General features: G+C 43.0%; 1 protein-coding gene across 1 annotated transcript in view; it reads left to right on the top strand.

The window, feature by feature from the left end:
* spg11 (SPG11 vesicle trafficking associated, spatacsin) overlaps positions 1–21,548 on the top strand; it is a 44,141-nt gene that overhangs the window by 17,527 nt on the left and 5,066 nt on the right. Inside the window, exons 23-34 of the mRNA XM_008281643.1 lie at positions 434–542; positions 1,618–1,777; positions 3,431–3,709; positions 5,835–6,035; positions 6,598–6,705; positions 7,674–7,839; positions 8,101–8,315; positions 10,171–10,915; positions 11,251–11,396; positions 12,021–12,225; positions 12,333–12,470; positions 13,362–13,495. Of these exons, the coding sequence (XP_008279865.1) occupies positions 434–542; positions 1,618–1,777; positions 3,431–3,709; positions 5,835–6,035; positions 6,598–6,705; positions 7,674–7,839; positions 8,101–8,315; positions 10,171–10,915; positions 11,251–11,396; positions 12,021–12,225; positions 12,333–12,470; positions 13,362–13,495 (2,606 nt within the window). The remainder of the gene's footprint in view (positions 1–433; positions 543–1,617; positions 1,778–3,430; positions 3,710–5,834; positions 6,036–6,597; positions 6,706–7,673; positions 7,840–8,100; positions 8,316–10,170; positions 10,916–11,250; positions 11,397–12,020; positions 12,226–12,332; positions 12,471–13,361; positions 13,496–21,548) is intronic.

The raw sequence follows: 21,548 nt of genomic DNA on the forward strand, positions 1-21,548 counted from the left end.
TTTTTCACAGCGTGGAACTACGTGTACTTTTTGATGATGATTTGTACTGTGGTTACTGGCACATGAAAACACTTCGATATGGCTTTATAAGCCTTTCCCCATCTTCTGAGCAGCCATAGCCATTACAAGCTCACTATGCCCTTTGGTCTGACTGGCAATTGCCTAGTAACTGACTGGAGAACTGCTGCAGCACCTCTTACCGTCAATTAGAATGCTCTAGAACAGGGCAGAATATTCCAGGACCACGTGGAGGGGTAAAAAACCTGGATTTTCTCAAAAATTTCAGAAGGTATAATTTTGGACATGGCATTTTTAGTGGGAAATGTAAACCAAAATATCCAAAATAGGTCACATTTCTCTCAAATACAGTGTCTTACCATCTTTTGTCACTCTGGGTAAACACACACACTCATCCTCCTCTGTCTCATTTCAGTGTCTAAAGGTGTGAAGCTGGTGGAGGGAGAGTCTGGAGCAGCAGAAGAGCTTATTGGTTACCTGGAAGCTGCAGTGACAGTCAGTCTTGAGCAGAGGGGCATTAGCAGGTTAGCCACGCATCCGCAATACTAATGTCAACATAAATCCTTACGTTCTCGTCCTTTCTGAGTTGCTCTTGCAGCTTGAACATACCTGAAATTGGCAGTGAAATGTGTGGATGCATCCTTATATAGTAGGTAATATTTTTGTTTGATATTTATTTTAGTAGACAAATGACACATAGGAGCAGCGATTGGTCAGACAGATTGAGAGGCAGGTCCTCTCTGCCCGCCCACATTTACCGCCTTCTGCTCGCTTCATCTGTATGGTTGCTGCTGACTGTCAATCAAGCCAGCCACGCCCCTTGCCCCACAAAATTTTTACAATTTTTTAAAAATTCAGTATTGATTTATTTTCAGATTGGCCAATTGATCTCTGGACTTGACCATGAAAACTAATTTTTTTAAAAATCCTGAGCTGTAGGAATGCGGTATTTCGTGATCTGTGATCACTTCTTTTCCAATTCAAGTCTATTGGAGCCAGAGCTTTTTGGAGCCAGGAGTAGCGGACGTAGTGATATTGCAGGTTTTTGACACTTCCAGGTTGGCTTCATTTTTCAGAGGCGGTTGCTACGTCCATCTTTTATACAGTCTATGGCCCAAACTGACACTTGTTATTACTCTTCAGGTTAGTGGCTCATCCCTTTACAGCTGAATGTAGTTTTGTAGTGAACGTGTCTAACATACTGCATATACCCTTATGTTTGGTAGCTGGATTGTTAGTTGTTTAAAGTCTTGGCTCTCCCAGATAAAAAGCTAAAAACATAGATTTGATTTGATTTATTGGCATTTTTGTCTTCGTTTAATTGCTGATAAAAGAGACAGACAAGTAATGTTGTGATTACATGATTTGTACCTTAGACCAGCAGGTCAGCATAAAACATTTTGAAAGATCTGTTCGTTGGATGAAAAATAACAATTCCAAGAATTGTTAGTAATGGGAAAAATTAATGTATTGTTTGCAGAGGTCAGTCATTAAATTTTTTTAGGACAAGAATCAATAAAAATGGACAGAACTTTTAAAAAGAGTTTTGTAACACAGTTGTGTTACCCTGTGGACTGCATACATGTGTTTTTCCATTAGATCTTCATATGAGGCGGCTCAGGAGTGGGCCCTGCCTGTTCAGTTCTGCCAGCTCCACGGTCTGAACCTGAGCTCCGTTTACCCTACACACTGCGCCGAGGACAGGCAGCTCATCCACTTTTTACTGTTTGTCCAACTGCACAACTTCCCACCCGAGCAGGTGAACATGCACACAACTCCACGACATCCTTACACTGAAGCTTCAGAGGCCTGTACTACAAAGCAAATTCAGCGTACCCAGGATATGTTTTCATGATCTGGCTTCACTAAACAACTGCAGCTGGGTTAAGCAGTCACACAAAAGCTGGTTATCAAATGGACAAGTCAACCTGGATATGAGTGCGTTTAAATGAAAGTTGGTGATATTGGCAACAGATGACCAAAACGCAAACATGGGCAGGTGTAGAGCCTCATACTTCTCACACGAAGGAAAAGCTATAATCCTAAACCAGTATGAGGAGTTTTAAAGTATAATACAGGATAAAAACAACACATTTGCTGCAGCCAAACTCAGAGGGTGAAGTTAGCAAAAAAGTGTGAGTGTGTTAAATCAAGTAGTAAAAATCTGTTTTCATAGTGATGTAAATAATGAAGTCAGTAATTTCACATTCAGTCTCATTTTAATGGTGTATAAGGCAACTTTAGCCTGGTTCTGTCAGCTCCAAACTTGACTACGTATAAGGCTTTAGGGTTTTAATCAGTTTCTGTTTTAGGATTATATCCACTGGCGGCTGGTTAATACAGGGCGCAGGGGCGCTGCCCCACTACTAATGACCAGATAAAAAGTAATTCTCAAACGTAAAATTAAATTTGAATCAATTGTAAAAAAATAATAATATAATTAATTATAACATTCACATTCTTTTGCTATATTAACAATATTTGTATTATTAACAGATTTAAAATGAGTCTTTACTGCGTGTTTCCTAATTTTACACTTCCTGGATGTGGGGCGTGGCCACATGAGTGTGTATGTAGCTCAAAAAACTTTTCGTGATCATGTGACCTTGGCCCGGGCTCTGATTGGCAGCTGCAGACTTTCTCATGGGGCGCGCAGCGGTGTTGTGCCGTAAAAAGCACTTCTGCCAGAAAAAGCACCCCGTCTCGAGGAGCGCCAGTAGTATTTAATATCTGTCTGTACATGGTCATGTGGAAATAATGAGAACAGGGATAGATTTGGCCTGAGCATACCCTGAAAAGTTAAAGATGCACCCCTCCAGACATACTGGGGGAGTACATATTCTGGCAATGGCGTCTGCCGGAATATGCACCAGCCGCCACTGATTATATCACTCTACAATGGCATCACTCGCAACTCCAAAGACTCTTGTCTTCCTTTCTTAACCATCACATGAGTTCCACGGATCTTGCAGGAGTGATACTATTCTCCATGTGGACTGATTGGGCAGTAGGCGGCATTGAATGTGTGTTTTTCTGTTATCTCAAACATAAGCTGTTCCAGAGAAGGTTAGATGTTCAGCATAAGTTATCATGGTAATGTACACCTTTAAGAAGTGAACCACCGTTCTGAAAACCCCGAGTTAAACCTTCAGTCACCTCGCTAACCTCAAATCCTGCTTCGTAGTACAGGCCTCAGGAGATAACTTGGCACAACGGTACCATCATGGAGAGATGGCCAGAATGTTTTACTGTGGTCTGTTACAGCACTTTGTGCAACTCTGTTTGTATTCTTATTCTCACTTAATTTCTTTTTTCGTTACATCCTGAACTGAGCTACATCTCTGACAAATATAATGACTTCATATTTAACTGTGCAAAAGTCATCATTGTAGTGGTTCAATTGTTCCTACAGGTGAGGTCACTGGTGGCCCAGTTTGAGCCCACGCTGCAGGCCCAACTGAGCCTGGCCTTTCAGGACCTCCAGCTGTACAGTCAGAGGAGGGGCTGTGACCCTGAGGAGCTGTCAGGGTCTCTGAGAACAGAGGAGGCTTCTGGTAGCACCGAGCACCCGAGAGAGCTGTTTCAGGTCCTCTTACAGAGCCAGGAGGAGTTGGCACCTAGCAGGTACCTGCTACATGAAGCACTGGTGCAGCGCTGCCCAACGCTGGCTATACTGGCTGCTTGTCAACAGGTAAACCTCAAGATAACAATCAGAATAATAATCTTTGTTTATAGAGCACGTTTCAAAATTCATGTTAAAGAATGTTTCACAAGGCAGCAAAATAAAACAGACAAGTCATAAAATCATCATAATTTAAAAGACTGATAGAAACACCAAAAAAACAGGATCACCTTTCTTTGTCTGAATTCGGCCTCAGGAAACATCCCTCCAGTTTTTGACATCAGAAATTCATTCGTTGAGAGAACACGGCATGCCGGGGTCGGGGACCTAACGTGCAAGTACATCTGTGTGTCAGCAGCATAAAGTGAAAAGACACGCCATATTCATGAATAATGTGCTGAAGCAGAAGCAAGTATAAGAAAATAAAATTGATCTCACAACCAACCCCAGTGGCACTGCATACTTTGCAGAAGAAAATCAAGAGACATAGTTGTTCACAGAAACATAGAATCGCCAATTTGACGGATACGATGAGAACCTTTCTGCAGCTGTCCCAGACATCCCTACGCACTGCTTCAGTCTTCTGCGATCAGTTGTGTCTAAGTCTGTGCTTAAGTCCAGGAGCACAAGGACTGAGCACAAGGAGGTTGCTCAGTAGCACACTGGCAACATGAAAACACAGCAACCCACCCAGTCCCTGTTTATTGGTTTGAGATTGCTCTTACAGTTTCCATCATCTCTGAATGTTCCTTAGCATTATAGTTTCCAAAAAGCATATGATCTAAGGTGGGCTGCAAGGTGGCGCAGTTGGGAGCACTATTGCCTCGCAGCACGAAGGTCGCTGGTTCGTGTCCCGGTAGGGACACTCCTTTCTGCGTGGAGTTTGCATGTTCTCCCTAGGTTCTCCAGCCTCCTCCCACAGTCCAAAAATGTACTCAGGTTAATTGGTGATTCTAAATTGCTGTAGTTGTGAATGTGAGTGTGCTTGGTTGTTTGTCTCTAAGTGCCTGCGATAGACTGGTGACCTGTCCAGGGTGTCACCTGCCTTCGCCCTAAGTCAGCTGGGATAGGCTCCAGCCCACCCAGCGACCCTAGTAAGGATTAAGCGGTGTATAGATAATGGATGGATATGATCAAAGGTAAACAGTAACAGTTCATAGCAGTAACAGTAGTTGCATTAGCAGGCAATGATAACGCTTAGGACATTGTTCTCAAAAATACATGTAATCCACTGGATCTTCAGTTCCTGAGATGCTGGCATTGTAAGAAGAAGCTTTAAACTCTCTTGTAGTGAATTGCAGAACATTTGATGTGCTTTGCTCATGGCTGATAGATTTTGGCAGAGACAGCTCTAGAAAGTAAATAAACCTGGTGGACTGCGAGACAGCTGCTCATTCTGAACGCTCAGCCAGAAACAGCGCACAGTTGGGGGTCAGATTTATGCAAAGTGAAAGCAGGAAAACTACTGTGTCCTCAGTTCCTACTTACCAAATGAACAAAATTCTTACTGGCTAGAAAAACTAGGATGCCATGTACTTCAGGGGAGCCAGAGGGTTGGCAGTTGTAACTGTCTTTATGTTTTCACAGCTTTTATTTTACACCTCTTCTTTTTTTTTAGACTCAAAACACAAAAAAAGTTTGGGTTTTTTTTGTTTTGTTTTGTTATATAGGACATTTAAAACTGCCACTAAAATACCTACAGAACATAATAAACAAACACCAGTGAGTCTGTATCCAGTCCATACCCTGATAAAGGAGATTTTTTTTATGAATCATCTCAGCAAGTGACCAAAATTGTAACCAAACCAGCTGAGTAACCTTAAATACGAGAAGCCTAGAAGCAACAAAGCACTTAATGGGATAAAGTGATGATAAAGTGGTAGTCACAGATAATATGTGGAGATAATATTTACAACATTTTAGCACTTAGAACTGTTAGAAATGTAATGCAAGTAGGCCTGTAAATGTTAGAATGTAAATGAATACTGGAGATGTATGCTATAGATGACAGTAATGTTTATTATGTAAGTGTGTATCTTCATTAAGCTGTGTTGGTAAATCTGTGTAGCGGCTGGTGTAAAATAAATGAATCCCCTTTACATTTGAACCTATCTTGAAACTCAGTGCCAAAAATGACGCTGAATTGTGCCTTTTGTTGTGGTTTTTGACACTGACCAGTGTGTTGGATTTGCAGGGAACCGAGCTCCTGCCATGTCTCTGTGTATGGGTCCTGACCTCGGTCGATGATCTCACGTCTCAGGAAGCAACCTCCCACCTAGATGAAGCCCCACAGCACCATGAATGGACCCTGCATGACCTGTCAATCATCTGGAGGACGCTCTTGGGACGAGGCTGTGTCAGGCCCCTTCTACGAGGCTTTGAGCTCCTCCAGAGGGTAAAACTATGAGATAACATGAGAGAAAAACAAAGAAGCATTATGTGAGATTTGAAAACATTAGATGAATGCACTTCAGCGCCTCTTTCTGGTGAAGCTTAATAAGTTAAAGTTTTTTTTCTTTTTTGAAGATAGATGTTTGCAAGTCATACAGTGTAGGTCAGGTGCTGTTTAGAGGAGTCCCAAAAAAGCCTTAAGAAAGGAATATCCATACTGGATCAGAGCACTACTCTTCATCCTATATTTACCTGTTTTATTTATTTATCTGTTTAAATTTGTAAGATCTATGCCTTACCATGTTAAGCGCTATGTGATGACCCATGTTCTAAATTGCAGTGTTTCCTTTTTTCCTGGACTGGACCTTCAGGGTCTTGTCAGGTTGGCAGGTTTTCAGCCATTTGGATGTTAAAAGTCCAATTAAATAGCTTGTTTTTTTCTTTTGTATGTAATATTTGGATACAAAATTGAATTTATCTCAACAAGATGACTTTGCTTGACCTCTATACAAGAAAAAAAACAGTCAATACTACAAATAGCAAAAAACTTTTTGCTTGTCTCTCAGGACTGCCCTCTGGTGTTGGTGCTGAAGATGTTTGAGTTGTGTTGTGACTATCGGAACTTCACCGGAGCCAAATCAAAGCTGCTGGACTTCCAGAGGACACTGATTACTGTGAGTCCCACCAACCACATCACTACTCATTTCACAGAAAAATAAAATGTATTGGTCCATCACAATTTTACAGGTTTCACATTTGAGCTTTATATGGCAAATGTACTTGTGAGTTAAGACTGTTTAGAAAATGTTTATTGGTGGTTCTTTTTATACATCCTACATATCTCACGTTTCACTTTCAGCTACCAAAAACATAGATTGCATTCACAACTAATGATGTTGGGAAACTGAATCAGGAAGACAGACAAAAAAGAAAACAAGCTTGCTGTGAAAAGGTTAATGTAGCTATTTGTTGCTTTTGAAAGGGCCCTTAAAATAAACCACTTGTCAGCCTGACAGTTCTACTTGTGACATTCATGGACAGAATCTTGTTGTTCAACTGAGGAGACTAGAGTGCATGTTAACCTCAGAGATGATATATTTGTGTTATGCTGATGTAGATCTGTTGGTTTCATCAACTGGTGGGCTCCAGCAGGCACTAGGAAGCAGACAGTATTTCAGAAAATGTTAGATTTCCCCACTTTGGGTTGGGAGTGAGTTGGTGAGACCTTAGTGGACCCATATGGTGAAAATCCATTTTTATTGTGTTTTGTGGTTGTTATTAGCTTGGAGTTGTTTGCAGCCCTTTTCCGACACGCACTGCGTTTTTTCAACTGAACAGCTTCGTGTCTGAATGTGCACCTTTGTGACATTTTTGTGAACGTTGTGCGGGCAATCTTACGAGGTCCGATCTAGTAACATCTCCATGTCACTTTCAAGACAGAACAAGTCTGAACTCTACAGTCACAGTGACGGATAGGTACACACAAACAGTGGTACTTTGTTACATTTTAGCACCAATATTCATTTTAAAATGGCACAAAGAGTGTCTAATGTTTGTCTGCCAAAATCACAGCACATCTTTCTGCACATGCTTGACTATACATCTTCTCTAATCTACTTCCTCTGCCTTCCTGCTCACACAGCTAAGGAACAGTGGCCAAGCACCCTCGGGAGGCCTCCCCCTGCAGTGGGTGGAGAGCCAGGCCTCTGTGCTGCTTCTCACTATGCTGCAGCGCTGCTCCTCCCAGTACGACCTTCACCGGCTGCTGCAGCTCCTGGCTGATGTCGACAAGCTCCTCAAATCAAACGGTGAGATGTGAGACTCGGATCACAGACCATCAGAATCTGTCAGCTGCAGCTCGGCACATGACAGATGATGAGTTGGTCTGTTTGATCATCTCCTCGTCTTGTAGGTGCTGTTGTAATGGCAGAATGATGTTGCTTTTGACCTGTGATAGGTCTGGAGGCTCAAGACACTTGACATTAAAACACATTTCCAAATATTAAAACTCTTTTTAACAGGCAAAAAAAATTTGTCGTTATGTGTTTGAATTTTTTATGCATGATTAGGTCCAGACTTCAGGAAGCTGAGTCAGCTGAGTCAGTTGCTGCAGGGGTCAGAGGTCAGCCTGTCTCCCAGGTTGCTGCAGTGCAGTTCTCCCTCCACCCAGCAGGGGGAGTTCCAGGCTGCAGTGGATGCTCTGCAGGCCGAGGGCCGCTACAGCCAGGCCAGGCAGGTTGCCCTGCTAGCTGGCCTGCCCGTCCATCACCTGCTACTCAGCCAGGTCTGACTCACCAGCTCACATGGTGGTTTCTATTTACATTTAAGGCTCAACCAATGCAATATTTCCTTCACCCATGTTTTAGAAGATTCAGTGGGGGGTGGTCATATGCCTTTGCTGCAGGCCAAGGTACATTATCAATATCATACATTATCAATAACATGTTAAGAAGAAGGGCTTTTTTACAAACAGAATGAAACATAAAAAGATTTCATTTTCTCCAGATTGATTAGTTTGTCTCTGATCAATGTACTGACTGTTACTCTACTGCCATCACTAGAACAAAGTTTGCACTGTAAACCCCACTAGTCAGATGGTAGCTCTTTGGTGATGTTACCGAAGAACTACCATCCTGTTTATGCTAAAATCAAGCGAACGGCATCGGTCTCTAAAAGAGCTTTAGGATCCAAAGCATGGTTTTGATAGGTCCATTGCCAACATTTGAGTTAATTGGAGGCACACCTGTGGATGTATTTTAAGGCACACCTCAAACACACTGCTTCCTTTTGTGACAACATGAGAAAATCTAAAGAAATCAGTCAGGATATCAGGAAGATAATTGTTGACCTCCACAAGTCTGGTTCATCCTTGGGTAAATTTCCAGATGCCAGAAGGTTCCACGTTCATCTGTTCAAACAATTATACTCAAGTATAAACACCATGGGAATGTCCAGCCATCATAGTGCTCAGGAAGTAGACAGGTTCTGTGTCCCAGAGATGAAGTGTTTTGGTTGAAATGTGCGTATCAACCCCAGAACAAAAGCAAAAGAAACATAAAAAAGCCAGATTACAGTTTGCAAATGCACACAGGGACAAAGACCTTCATTTCTAGAGGCATGTCCTGTGGTCTGATGAAACTAAAACAGAACTGTTTGGCCACAATGACCATCGTTACATTTGGAGGAAAAAGGGGGAAGCTTGCAAGCCTGAGAACACCATCCCAACTGTGAAGTACGGGGGTGGCAGCATGATGTGGGGCTGTTTTGCTGCAGGAGGGACTGGTGCACTTCACAAAATAGATGGCATCATGAGGAAAGAACATTATGTGGAAATATTGAAGCAACATCTCAAGACATCAGCCAGAAAGTTGAGACTTAGGCACAAATGGGTCTTCCAGATGGACAGTGACCCTAAACATGCCGCCAGATTAGTTACAAAGAGGCTTTAGGACAACAAGGTCAAAGTTTTGGAGTGGCCATCACAAAGCCCTGATCTCAATCCTGTAGACAGTTTGTGTGCAGAGCTGAAAAGGTGTGTGGAGCAAGGCGGTCAACAAACCTGACTCAGTTCCACCAGTTCTGTCAGGAGGAATGGGCCAGAATTCATCAAACTATTGTGAGAAGCTTGTGGAAGGAAATGTTTGACCCAAGTCATACAGTTTAAATGCAATGCTACCAAATACTAAGGAAATGTATGTAAACTTCTGACTTTGAAGAAAGTAATAAAAAACTTCTCTCTCTGATTATTCTGGCATTTAGCAGATAGAAACAATTTTGGTAATCCTAACTGACCTAAAACAGGAAACGTTTAGTCTGATTTAATGTCAGACAGTGAGAAAGAAAAGGTTATGTGTCTTTTGATATGGTGTATGTAAACATCAGGTTTCAACTATACGTACCATCGATACTCTCTATCATTTTTTGGCTGAGTAAATGTAGTGCAATTACAAAGAGTGTTTATTTAAATATATTATTATAATTACATAAGTTCATGTTTCCATACTAATGCAAGACAGCAAATATAGTCTGGATGGTTGAGAGGTTCCCTCCGTCACACTTTCAAGACTTAGTAAACTTTCAATTTAATTTGAATGGCATCATGTTTGACACTTTTTTTTTTCTTTCTTTCTTTCTTCAAGCTACTTCAGGAAGTAAACTCCCAGAAGACCAAACGCCAGTGGAGGAGATTGGAAACACGAATCAGTTTCTGGAGGAAATGCCATGAGCAGCTAAAAGCCAACAGCACTGATCCAGAATCCGCCTCCCAGTTCTTCCTGTCACAGGCTGAAAGCGGGACTGCTGACTCTCTAGTGGGTGCACAGGCTCAGATGGAGTTGCTGGACGTCCAGGAGCGTTGCCTGCTGTTCCTGCTTGCTGCTCACTGGCTCTCCCTTCTCAGCCTGACTCCTGTCGATAAACTGAAGAGCCTGGAGAAAAAACTATGGCTCAGCCGGGTGCAAAAGTACATCCTCACTGTGGACATAGAGAGGGAGAGTGTTTTTAACCTGCCACCACCTGCTGTCACACCTGAAATGAACACGTACGAAGTGCTCATGAGGGAGTTCTCCTTCTCCAACATATCAGACCTGAATACAGAGAAGTGGCTCAGCCTGGAAGGACTACCGGGTCCCCCCGAGGAGCAGGAGAAGCTGACAACTGACTCAGCATTAGGTCCAGAGAAGACGAGCATTCTGGCAGCACTGGTTGGTCAGTTATTAGATGAAGGCAGTATCCATGAAGCCAGTCGTGTCTGCCATTATTTCTCTCTGTACCACCCCGACATGTGGGTGGTGCTGCGCTGCCAAGGCCTGGCATCTGGAGAACTGAACCCTGAATCACCTGAAGAGGCATCGGAAGCTCCAGCAAGGACGAGCATTACGAGCTGTAAGCCTCCCTCTGATCTCTGTACTTAGTTGCTCTCCACAAATGTTTCTGTCTCGCATGTTTTAAAGCACAAATGATAATAGCAGCATTTCTCTGTACATAGAGCCCTCTAAACTCTTCACAACTGCAATTATATATCACAAGTTTACAAAGGAAACAATGAACGGTGCACAAGTTGATAACAAACTAGGACCTAAAATTGAGATGATGAACACCACCCCTACCAATAGTTGCAGGGTCCTTTATAGCACAGCAAATGAACAGTCTGTTCTAAAAGCATCCTCTTGGATGAGATAGTTTATAATTGAACGGTTTTTCCTTTCTGTGTTCTCCAGCTCCCTCCTTGAGCAGCCTGTCCTCATTTGTGATGCTGCCTCTCCCTGAAGATAAGGTCGCTGTCCAGCTCCAAAAACTGGTGGATCAGTGTCGGCATGGCAACAACTACTGCAAACAAGTCCTAAGCCTCTACCAGCTGTCCAAGGTACATGCCTTCTTTCACCCAGTAAACATCAGCAAGTCACCAGTAATAAATACAGTATTCCTGTTGTAAAAAGTAGTAGGCCTCCATCAGTCAATGCCTTCGTTCCTGTTTGTTCTGTGGTGTCTTGTCAGTGGAGGTCATGTCTTGTCTGTTCTAGCTGCAAGGGCAGAACAGTGCTGCCTGTGATGGAATAGATCAATGTGAAAGTGACAGTCTCTGTTGCAAAGGTCACATCTGTAAGAGGTTGCTGGTCTGTCAGAGTTCTTTTGTTCCATTCTTTGTGTCCTTTGTCAGCTGCTGCAGTCATCAACGTCTCTTCCCCAGGATTTACTCAGTAACCAGTGCTCTCATGTCTCTCTTCACAACATCCTTGTACTGCAGCTTTGGACGGCTAGTGTTGCTCCTCCCATGCATGATTGCTTTTGTGACAAAGACACATGTTCCAATCATCCCATCATAGAAAATTAAGTTATAGGAGTCACTGGAAAGTGAAGACTGCTGTGATAAACCTGGTCTTTACAAGTGTATGGAAACTTCTGTTCACTAAACTGTACTTACATCAACACAGACAGAAGTGTTTGACGCTTGCTGAGCAAACCAGTCCATGTCCTCTGTTCTCTTCAGGAGCTGCAGTGCTCCTTCAGTCAGATCTCCAGAGAGGAGCCTTACTCAGTACTGGAGAAGCTGCTGCTGTCAGACCACCCGGAGCGCTTCAGGAAGGCTCAGGCCTTCATCAAAGCTCAGCGTCTGTCTGCAGGCACTGTAGCTGAGCTGGTCTCCTCTGCTGTGGTTCAGGCACTGCTGGCCTCCACCCAGGAGCTGCAGCCTGGTGAGAACTGTACTTATTTGCATTTTAGAGGTCACACTTCTCACTTTTGAAAAATGTCCTTCTGTATGTTGTGTCCAAACTCAGGGAATGTTTGTGTGTGTTTCCAGTGGAGAAGCAGGTCTACAGGCCGTCTGATGGCCGGGATTCACTGGTGCAACTGATCAAACTGTGTGATGACCCAAACTTGGTGGGACTCAAACTGCTGGAAAGCCTCAACGCTGTTCCTCTCAGAGACCTGAGCTGCAGTATGACACACAACCATGACCCCATACACACACACAAATACCAGTCAGCATGTTAAGCCTCATTTCCAAGACTTTGAAAACACTCTAACATTCACTCTATTTGGAAAGTTTCCCCCCAGATACCATCATTCCAAGGAGAACGGCGTCTTCAATATTGAACCTTTTTATCTCTTAAAAATGGAAATCGATGATATGTAAAAATTGTTTAGTCCAGCTGTGACAGACTCATGCTCTTGAAGTCCAGAACCATTTGCTATGACAGTTGGCTGTTTTTAGACTGACTTTTTGAGCTCATCATCTGTGACAGCAATAATTCTTGACAGACTTTCTCCCTGCTTATTTTCTGAAGTAAAGCATCACAGAAGCTATAAACTACCTTTTAGTAATCATGAATGTAATTCCTTCCTCGCAGCGAAACACATCACACAAGCCTCCTGCAGGTTAAACTGAACTAACCAAATATTTTGAGGGGAGGCAATTGTTCAGACCCATTGTACTGAAAAGAATATAATTGAGTCATGGGCCAATATGGTAATTCGATAGAAACTTTAAGTACTATAGAAATTAGTAATATTTTTAAGGGAACATTTTGGGTATTTGGCAGGTTATCTTCCTGATTACAGTACTGCTCAGGGCAATGGTGTGTTTCTTTATTTGTAAAGCTCAGAGCTCTCTCTTTAGCCCTGTTTCCAACTGTAAACACTGCCTTCTAAGCAGCAAACAGCAGGCAGACATGGTTTGATACTAGCTGGTGGAGCATTTAGCAAGTAAAGAGCCTGCTGAGACCACATCAGAGCCACCATATATTGAATATTTGATTCATTAACTGGACACAAATTTAGTGCCAAATGAATGCTAACATTGCTCTCTGTCCTTTCTTGGCTATTGTAGTTGTGGAATTGCTGATTGTGGCGCACGACTGTTTCAGTCTTACCTGTAACATGGAAGGAATTGTGAGAGTGCTCCAAGCCACCCGCCACCTCAGCCATACCTACCTGGCTCCAGGAGAGCACTCCAGCCTGCTGGTAAGCCCAACACTGACCCACAAACTTCAAAGTTGTTGTTTGCCTTGCTCTCAGGTCTCAGCAAAGTTTGTAAATTCATTTAACATTTAGAATTTAGACAGAATTTGACGTTAGCTAAATCATTTTAAAATGCATCTATGTGAACTTTTTTTCCACATCACTCTTATTTATGTGGGTAACAGTAAATACTAACAAAGGGGTTATAGAGTAACAGACCTTGTAGTTTGTATTGCTGATTACACTTATCTATTTTTTCACTTCAAATTAATTGAGGATACTTTCTACAATGAAAATGCTGAGTACTGCTGCGTAATGTTTCAGTACTTTAACTATTGAACAGGACTGGGTTGCATCAGCTGTTAAAATATGACTACATCTGAATTAGGCTGCACCAGTAGAGGAGTTATTGTAGTTTTTATTCATAAGAAGTAATATCTGGAGCCACCCTGAATCAGAAAACACAGTGTAAAGAAGTACATCTAGTGCAGCATCAGCAGCAGTTTCAACCAAAGATCCGTCAAAGCTTTTCATGCCAGCTGAGAGGCTTTTACAGGGACTGTCTGCATCATCGTAACGATCTAGTCTGTGCAGTCTCATATATTACCCACTTTGGCTTATTTAGGGACTTCAAATGGGCCATATGATGTATTTTTATTCTTGGAGAGTAGCACGCAAATTGTTCAACTGGTTATCTGTCATGCAGTATAAATATTTAGTAACAGTGGCGCCCTTTGTAACCAAGCCCTGGTTAGCGTGACAAAGTTTGTAATCTGTAAATTCTGACTTGTGTCACAGCTAGCCTGAGATTGAACTTACAAACAAATATGAACTGTACAAAGGAGACATGCCGGTTTTGGCCAATGGTGGAATGTAATTAAGTACATTTACTCAAGTACTGTACTGAAATTCACATTTGAAATACATACATGGTACTTGATTATGTTGTTTTTATGCCACTTTATACTTCCACTCCACTATATTGCACATGGAAATATTATACTTTCTACTTTACTGCATTTATTTGACAGCTGCTGCTTGCAAAACAAATAAGGAGTTAATAAGATAGGATGCTTTTCAACACATTACTACTCGCCTGCACATGGCACACAAACATTGATGTTGGACTGTCTCTCCCTCCTAGAATATACATCCTCCCCGTGACAAAAATCCTTGTAGTCAGGGAAAAATATCAAAATCTGGCAACTAAATCGTTACCAAACAATTTCTTCACCAATATGTTTGTAAAGGTGTGTAATAACATGCCTTAAAATGTTGAAGTTCAACTCCTGTGGGACACCTTAAAAAAAAACCTGCTCAAGTTAGAGTACTGATGACTGATTGACGAAAAAAATGATTTTTTAAAAATTGGGCCTTAAGTAACTTATGAGGGATCAAATCAGGGTTTTTTCATGATTCTGAGTTGCTCAAAAAATAAAGGGAACACTAAAACAACACATCCTAGATCTCAATGAATGAATTATTCCAGTTGAAAATCTTTATTCATTACGTGGTGGAATGTGTTGAGAACAAAATAACATGAAAATGATCAATGTAAATCAAACTTATTATCCCATGGAGGTCTGGATGTGGAATGAGGTGGCGGATGTTCTTCTGAGGGATCTCCTCCCAGACCTGGGGCCTCATGTACAAAGGGTGTATACGCACAAAAACTTGGCGTACGCACTTTTCTACGCTCACGTTCAGATGTATCAAGAGAGAAATGATGGTAGAAATGTGCGGTCCTCCATGTCAACTCCTTGACTGGCGTACACACGTTACTATTGCTTTGGAGCCATTGGCAACACTTAGAGGTGATGCTGGGAATGTAAAATTGTAAAAAGTAATGTAAAAAAAGGTAGTTCCTCAAAGTGATATGCACATCAGAGACACTTAGATGAACAATTAACACGCCCCGGTGTTTGCAATCAGATGAGCGGATATAAAAGTATACGTAACATGGTGCAGAAGACACCGTTAACAACGACAGCTTTGGCACTGTTGGAGGATATTACCAATGGAGCAGTGCAAAGAGAACAGGTTTTCGGAGACCGAGAGAATTTTTTGGCTCAGGATCGTCCAAATATCCTCTCAGTCCCTGAAAACCCGACTGGCTCATCAGCTGTTTTATGTTCCCGAGGGCAATTTGCTTAGAACTGTGCACGAAGCTGTGGCCATTATTGGAGCGCAACACGCCCAGGAGCCATGTCTGACCTGTGCCGACACAGGTGCTGACCACACTGGGCTTCCTAGCCACAGGGTCATTTCAGACGGAGCTGGCCGACCAATTGGGACTGTGCCAGTCGACACTGAGCCGAGCCATGCCAGCTGTGTGGGATGGAGCTATTCGAATGTTAGCTAGGTACATCAAGCTCCGACACCGCAGTTGAACAGGACGACGTAAAAGTGCAATTTGTAGCGAAAGCCGGTTTTCCTGATGTAATCGGAGCTATCAACTGCCACACATTGCTGTAAAGGTGCCATCACAAGATGGATTTGTTTATGTAAACAGGAGGCATTTTCATTCAGTTAATGTACGATCATCTGTGATGCGCAAATACATTTAAGTAGCGTTGTTGCGAGATGGCCTTGATCAATACACGACTCATTCATTGTGACCAGCAGCATGGTTGGGAACAGGCTACAAGCTGGCACGGTGCGGGATGGGTGGCTTCTTGGTGAGTAAGTCATTTAATTGTCCTAATATTAATCCCTCTGACACGCGTTAAGCATGTGCGCCCCAGACAGGCATCAGCAGCTGGCTGTTGCAGCGGACCGGAGGATCGGCAACGATCATGAACGAGACATGATGTGCTCAGTTGGATTCAGGTCTGGGGAACAAGCAGGCCAGTCCATAGCATCAATGCCTTCAGCATCAGGAACTAATGACACACTTCAGCCAAATGAAGCCTAACATTGTCATGCATCAGAAGGAACCCAGGGCCCACTGCACCAGCATCTGGTCTCACAGTGGGTCTGAGGATCTCATCCCGGTACCTAATGGNGCAGCAAACAGCAGGCAGACATGGTTTGATACTAGCTGGTGGAGCATTTAGCAAGTAAAGAGCCTGCTGAGACCACATCAGAGCCACAATATATTGAATATTTGATTCATTAACTGGACACAAATTTAGTGCCAAATGAATGCTAACATTGCTCTCTGTCCTTTCTTGGCTATTGTAGTTGTGGAATTGCTGATTGTGGCGCACGACTGTTTCAGTCTTACCTGTAACATGGAAGGAATTGTGAGAGTGCTCCAAGCCACCCGCCACCTCAGCCATACCTACCTGGCTCCAGGAGAGCACTCCAGCCTGCTGGTAAGCCCAACACTGACCAACAAACTTCAAAGTTGTTGTTTGCCTTCCTCTCAGGTCTCAGCAAAGTTTGTAAATTCATTTAACATTTAGAATTTAGACAGAATTTGACGTTAGCTAAATCATTTTAAAATGCATCTATGTGAACTTTTTTTCCACATCACTCTTATTTATGTGGGTAACAGTAAATACTAACAAAGGGGTTATAGAGTAACAGACCTTGTAGTTTGCATGGCTGATTACACTTGTCTGTTTTTTCACTTCAAATTAATTGAGGATACTTTCTACAATGAAAATGCCGAGTACTGCTGCATAGTGTTTCAGTACTTTAACTATTGAACAGGACTGGGTTGCATCAGCTGTTAAAATATGACTACATCTGAATTAGGCTGCACCAGTAAAGGAGTAATTGTAGTTTTTATTCATAAGAAGTAATATCTGGAGCCACCCTGAATCAGAAAACACAGTGTAAAGAAGTACATCTAGTGCAGCATCAACAACAGTTTCAACCAAAGATCCGTCAAAGCTTTTCATGCCAGCTGAGAGGCTTTTACAGGGACTGTCTGCATCATCGTAACGATCTAGTCTGTGCAGTCTCATATATTACCCACTTTGGCTTATTTAGGCACTTCAAATGGGCCGTATGATCTATTTTTATTCTTGGAGAGTAGCACGCAAATTGTTCAACTGGTTATCTGTCATGCAGTATAAATATTTAGTAACAGTGGCGCCCTTTGTAACCAAGCCCTGGTTAGCGTGACAAAGTTTGTAATCTGTAAATTCTGACTTGTGTCACAGCTAGCCTGAGATTGAACTTACAAACAAATGTGAACTGTACAAAGGAGACATGCTGGTTTTGGCCAATGGTGGAATGTAGTTAAGTACATTTACTCAAGTACTGTACTGAAATTCACATTTGACATACACACACGGTACTTGATTATGTTGTTTTCATGCCACTTTATACTTCCACTCCACTATATTGCACATGGAAATATTATACTTTCTACTTTACTGCATTTATTTGACAGCTGCTGCTTGCAAAACAAATAAGGAGTTAATAAGATATGATGCTTTTCAACACATTACTACTCGCCTGCACATGGCACACAAACACTGATGTTGGACTGTCTCTCCCTCCTAGAATATACATCCTCCCCGTGACAAAAATCCTTGTAGTAAGGGAAAAATATCAAAATCTGGCAACTAAATCGTTACCAAACAATTTCTTCACCAATATGTTTGTAAAGGTGTGTAGTAACATGCCTTAAAATGTTGAATTTCAACTCCTGTGGGACACCTTTAAAAAAAAAACCTGCTCAAGTTAGGGTACCGATAACCGATTGACAAAATCACGATTTTTTAAAAATTGGGCCTTAAGTAACTTATGAGAGATCAAATCAGGGTTTTTTCATGACTCTGAGTTGATTGTTAGCATTTATATTTCACCACAAACACTCCATTGTTGAAAAAAGGCCACACTCACTTTTACATTCACAGTCGCTTTTATTTCACATACTTATACACTGCTCAGAAAATAAAGGGAACACTAAAACAACACATCCTAGATCTCAATGAATGAAATATTCCAGTTGAAAATCTTTATTCATTACGTGGTGGAATGTATTGAGAACAAAATAACATGAAAATGATCAATGTAAATCTAAATTATTATCCCTTGGAGGTCTGGATGTGCAATGAGGTGGCGGATGTTCTCCTGAGGGATCTCCTCCCAGACCAGGGGCCTCATGTACAAAGGGTGCGTACGCACAAAAACGTGGCGTACGCACTTTTCCATGCTCACGTTCAGATGTATCAATAGTGAAATGATGGTGGAAATGTGCGGTCCTCCATGTCAACTCCTTGACTGGCGTATGCATGTTTCTATTGCTTTTGAGCCAACTTAGAGGTGATGCTGGGAATGTAAAATTGTAAAAAGTAATGTAAAAAAAATGGTAATTCCTCAAAGTGATATGCACATCAGAGACACTTAGATGAACAATTAACACACCCCAGTGTTTGCAATCAGATGAGTGGATATAAAAGTATGCGTAAAACAGTGCAGAAGACACCGTTAACAACAATGGCAGCTTTGGCACTGTTGGAGGATATTACCAATGGAGCAGTGCAAAGAGAACGGATTTCCGTAGACCGAGATAATTTTTTGGCTCAGGATCGTCCAAATAATCCTCTCAGTCCCTGAAAACCCGACTGGCTCATCAGCTGTTTTCTGTTCCCGAGGGCAATCCTCTTGGAACTGTGCACAAAGCTGTGGCCATTATTGGAGCGCAACATGCCCAGGAGCCATGTCTGACCTGTGCCGACACAGGTGCTGACCACACTGGGCTTCCTAGCCACAGGGTCATTTCAGAGGGAGCCGGCTGACCAATTGGGACTGTGTCAGTCGACACTGAGCCGAGCCATGCCAGCTGTGTGGGATGGAGCTATTCGAATGTTAGCTAGGTACATCAAGCTCCCACACCGCAGTTGAACAGGACGACGTAAAAGTGCAATTTGTAGCGAAGGCCGGTTTTCCTGCTGTAATCGGAGCTATCGACTGCCACACATTGCTGTAAAGGTGCCATCACTAGATGGATTTGTTTATGTAAACAGGAAGCATTTTCATTCAGTTAATGTACGATCATCTGTGATGTGCAAATACAATTAAGTAACGTTGTTGCGAGGCGACCTTGATCAATACACGACTCATTCATTGTGACCAACAGCATGGTTGGGAACAGGCTACAAGCTGGCACGGTGCGGGATGGGTGGTTTCTTGGTGAGTAAATTATTTAATTGTCTTAATATTAATCCCTCTGACATGCGTTAAGCATGTGCGCCCCGGACAGGCCGGAGGCTGGAGGAATCCCGCGGGTCTGTGATACGAGGCTAGGACTGAGTCTCACAGTCTTCTCCTGCCTCATTGTCTGTTGGAAAATAAGAAATTGAGTAACTAAACACGATTTGTTTAATTCAAATATCAGATATCAAAGAGGAGTCTTTGATTTCCTCTTTGATATCCTGGCAGGATTACGCAAGAACCTGTATGTTGTTCAGATTATTATATGACCCGTATAATGAATAATTTGTGAGTTACACAATAAATATTTACCTTGGGGGGGATCTGAGTGACCCACGTGTGCTCCCACCACCCCTGTGACAGCAGTGTCACCCACAATAGCGGCGACTCTCTGCTTAAATGTGGTGAGTTCATCCTGGTTACTGTTATCTGATCCTGCAGAGAGGGGAATCCCACCTGTCGGCCCTGTTTATACTAAATTGCATATTTAATTTGGGGGCGTGGAGAGGGAGGAGTCTGGTACTCCAACATGTGCGGTCAACTCCACGCTGAGTGAGATGTAGAAAGGAAATGTGCTTGGATTCAGGTGTACGCTCACTTTCGTTCATCTGGATTTTTTTGTGCCTACGCAGTTTTCTGGATTGAAGCGTAGGCCAGGTTTCAGTATGAAATCCACGCAAGTCTTTGTACATGAGGTGCCTGGATTAAAGCATCAGTCAACTCCTGCGGTGCAACGTGGAGTTGGTGGATAGAACGAGACATGATGTCCCAGACGTGCTCAGTTGGATTCAGGTCTGGGGAACGAGCAGGCCAGTCCATAGCATCAATGCCTTCAGCATCAGGAACTGCTGACACACTTGAGCCACAGAAGGCCTAGCATTGTTATGCATCAGAAGGAATCCAGGTCCCACTGCACCAGCATCTGGTCTCACAGTGGGTCTGAGGATCTCATCCCGGTACCTATTGGCAGTCAGGGTACCTCTGGCTAGCCCATGGAGGGCTGTGGGCCCTCCAAAGAAATGCCTCCCCACACCATTACTGACCCACCAAACTGGTCATACTGGAGGATGCTGCAGGCAGCAGAATGTTCTCCACGGCATCGCCAGACTCTGTCACGTCTGTCACATGTGCTCAGTGTGAACCTGCTCTCATCCGTGAAGAGCACAGGGTGCCAATGGCCAATCTGCCAATCTTGGTGTTCTCTGGCAAATGCCAGTCGCCCTGCATGGTGTTGAGCTGTAAGCACAAGCCCCACTTGTGGACGTCGTGCCCTCATGCCACCTCATGGAATCTGTTTCTGACAGTTTGAGCAGAAACATGCATATCAGTGGCCTGCTGGAGGTCATTCTGCAGGGCTCTGGCAGTGCTCCTTCTGGTCCTCCTGCACAAAGGAGGAGGTAGCGTCCTGCTGCTGGGTTTTTACCCTCCTATGCCCCCCCCCCAACGTCTCCTGGTGCACTGGCCTGTCTCCTGGTATCTCCTTCATGCTTTGGACACTGCGCTGAGAGACACAGCAAACCTTCTTGCCTCAGCTCACATTGATGTGCCATCCTGGATGAGCTGCACTACCTGAGCAACTTAAGTGGGTTGTAGACACCGCCTCATGCTACCTCTAGGGCTGAGAGCACTGACAAGATGTAGACGTGACCAAAACATGAGCCAGAAAGGATGAGAACAGAGAAATGGTCTATGGTCACCACCTGCAGAACCACTCCTTTAGGGGTTGTCTTGCTAACTGCCTCTCATTTCCACCTGTTGTCTGTTCCATTTTTTTATTTTTTTATTTAACCTTTATTTAACCAGGTGAGTCCCATTGAGATTTCAGATCTCTTTTACAAGGGAGCCCTGGCCAAGACGGCAGCAGCACCAGTTGCACTTACATACAGCAATTAAAAACACATACATTATAAAACATACAATAACGGGGAGAAATCAACAATGT

The sequence above is a fragment of the Stegastes partitus genome, unplaced genomic scaffold, assembly GCF_000690725.1.
Source record: "Stegastes partitus isolate 25-593 unplaced genomic scaffold, Stegastes_partitus-1.0.2 Scaffold240, whole genome shotgun sequence".
Classification (NCBI taxonomy): Eukaryota; Metazoa; Chordata; class Actinopteri; family Pomacentridae; genus Stegastes; species Stegastes partitus.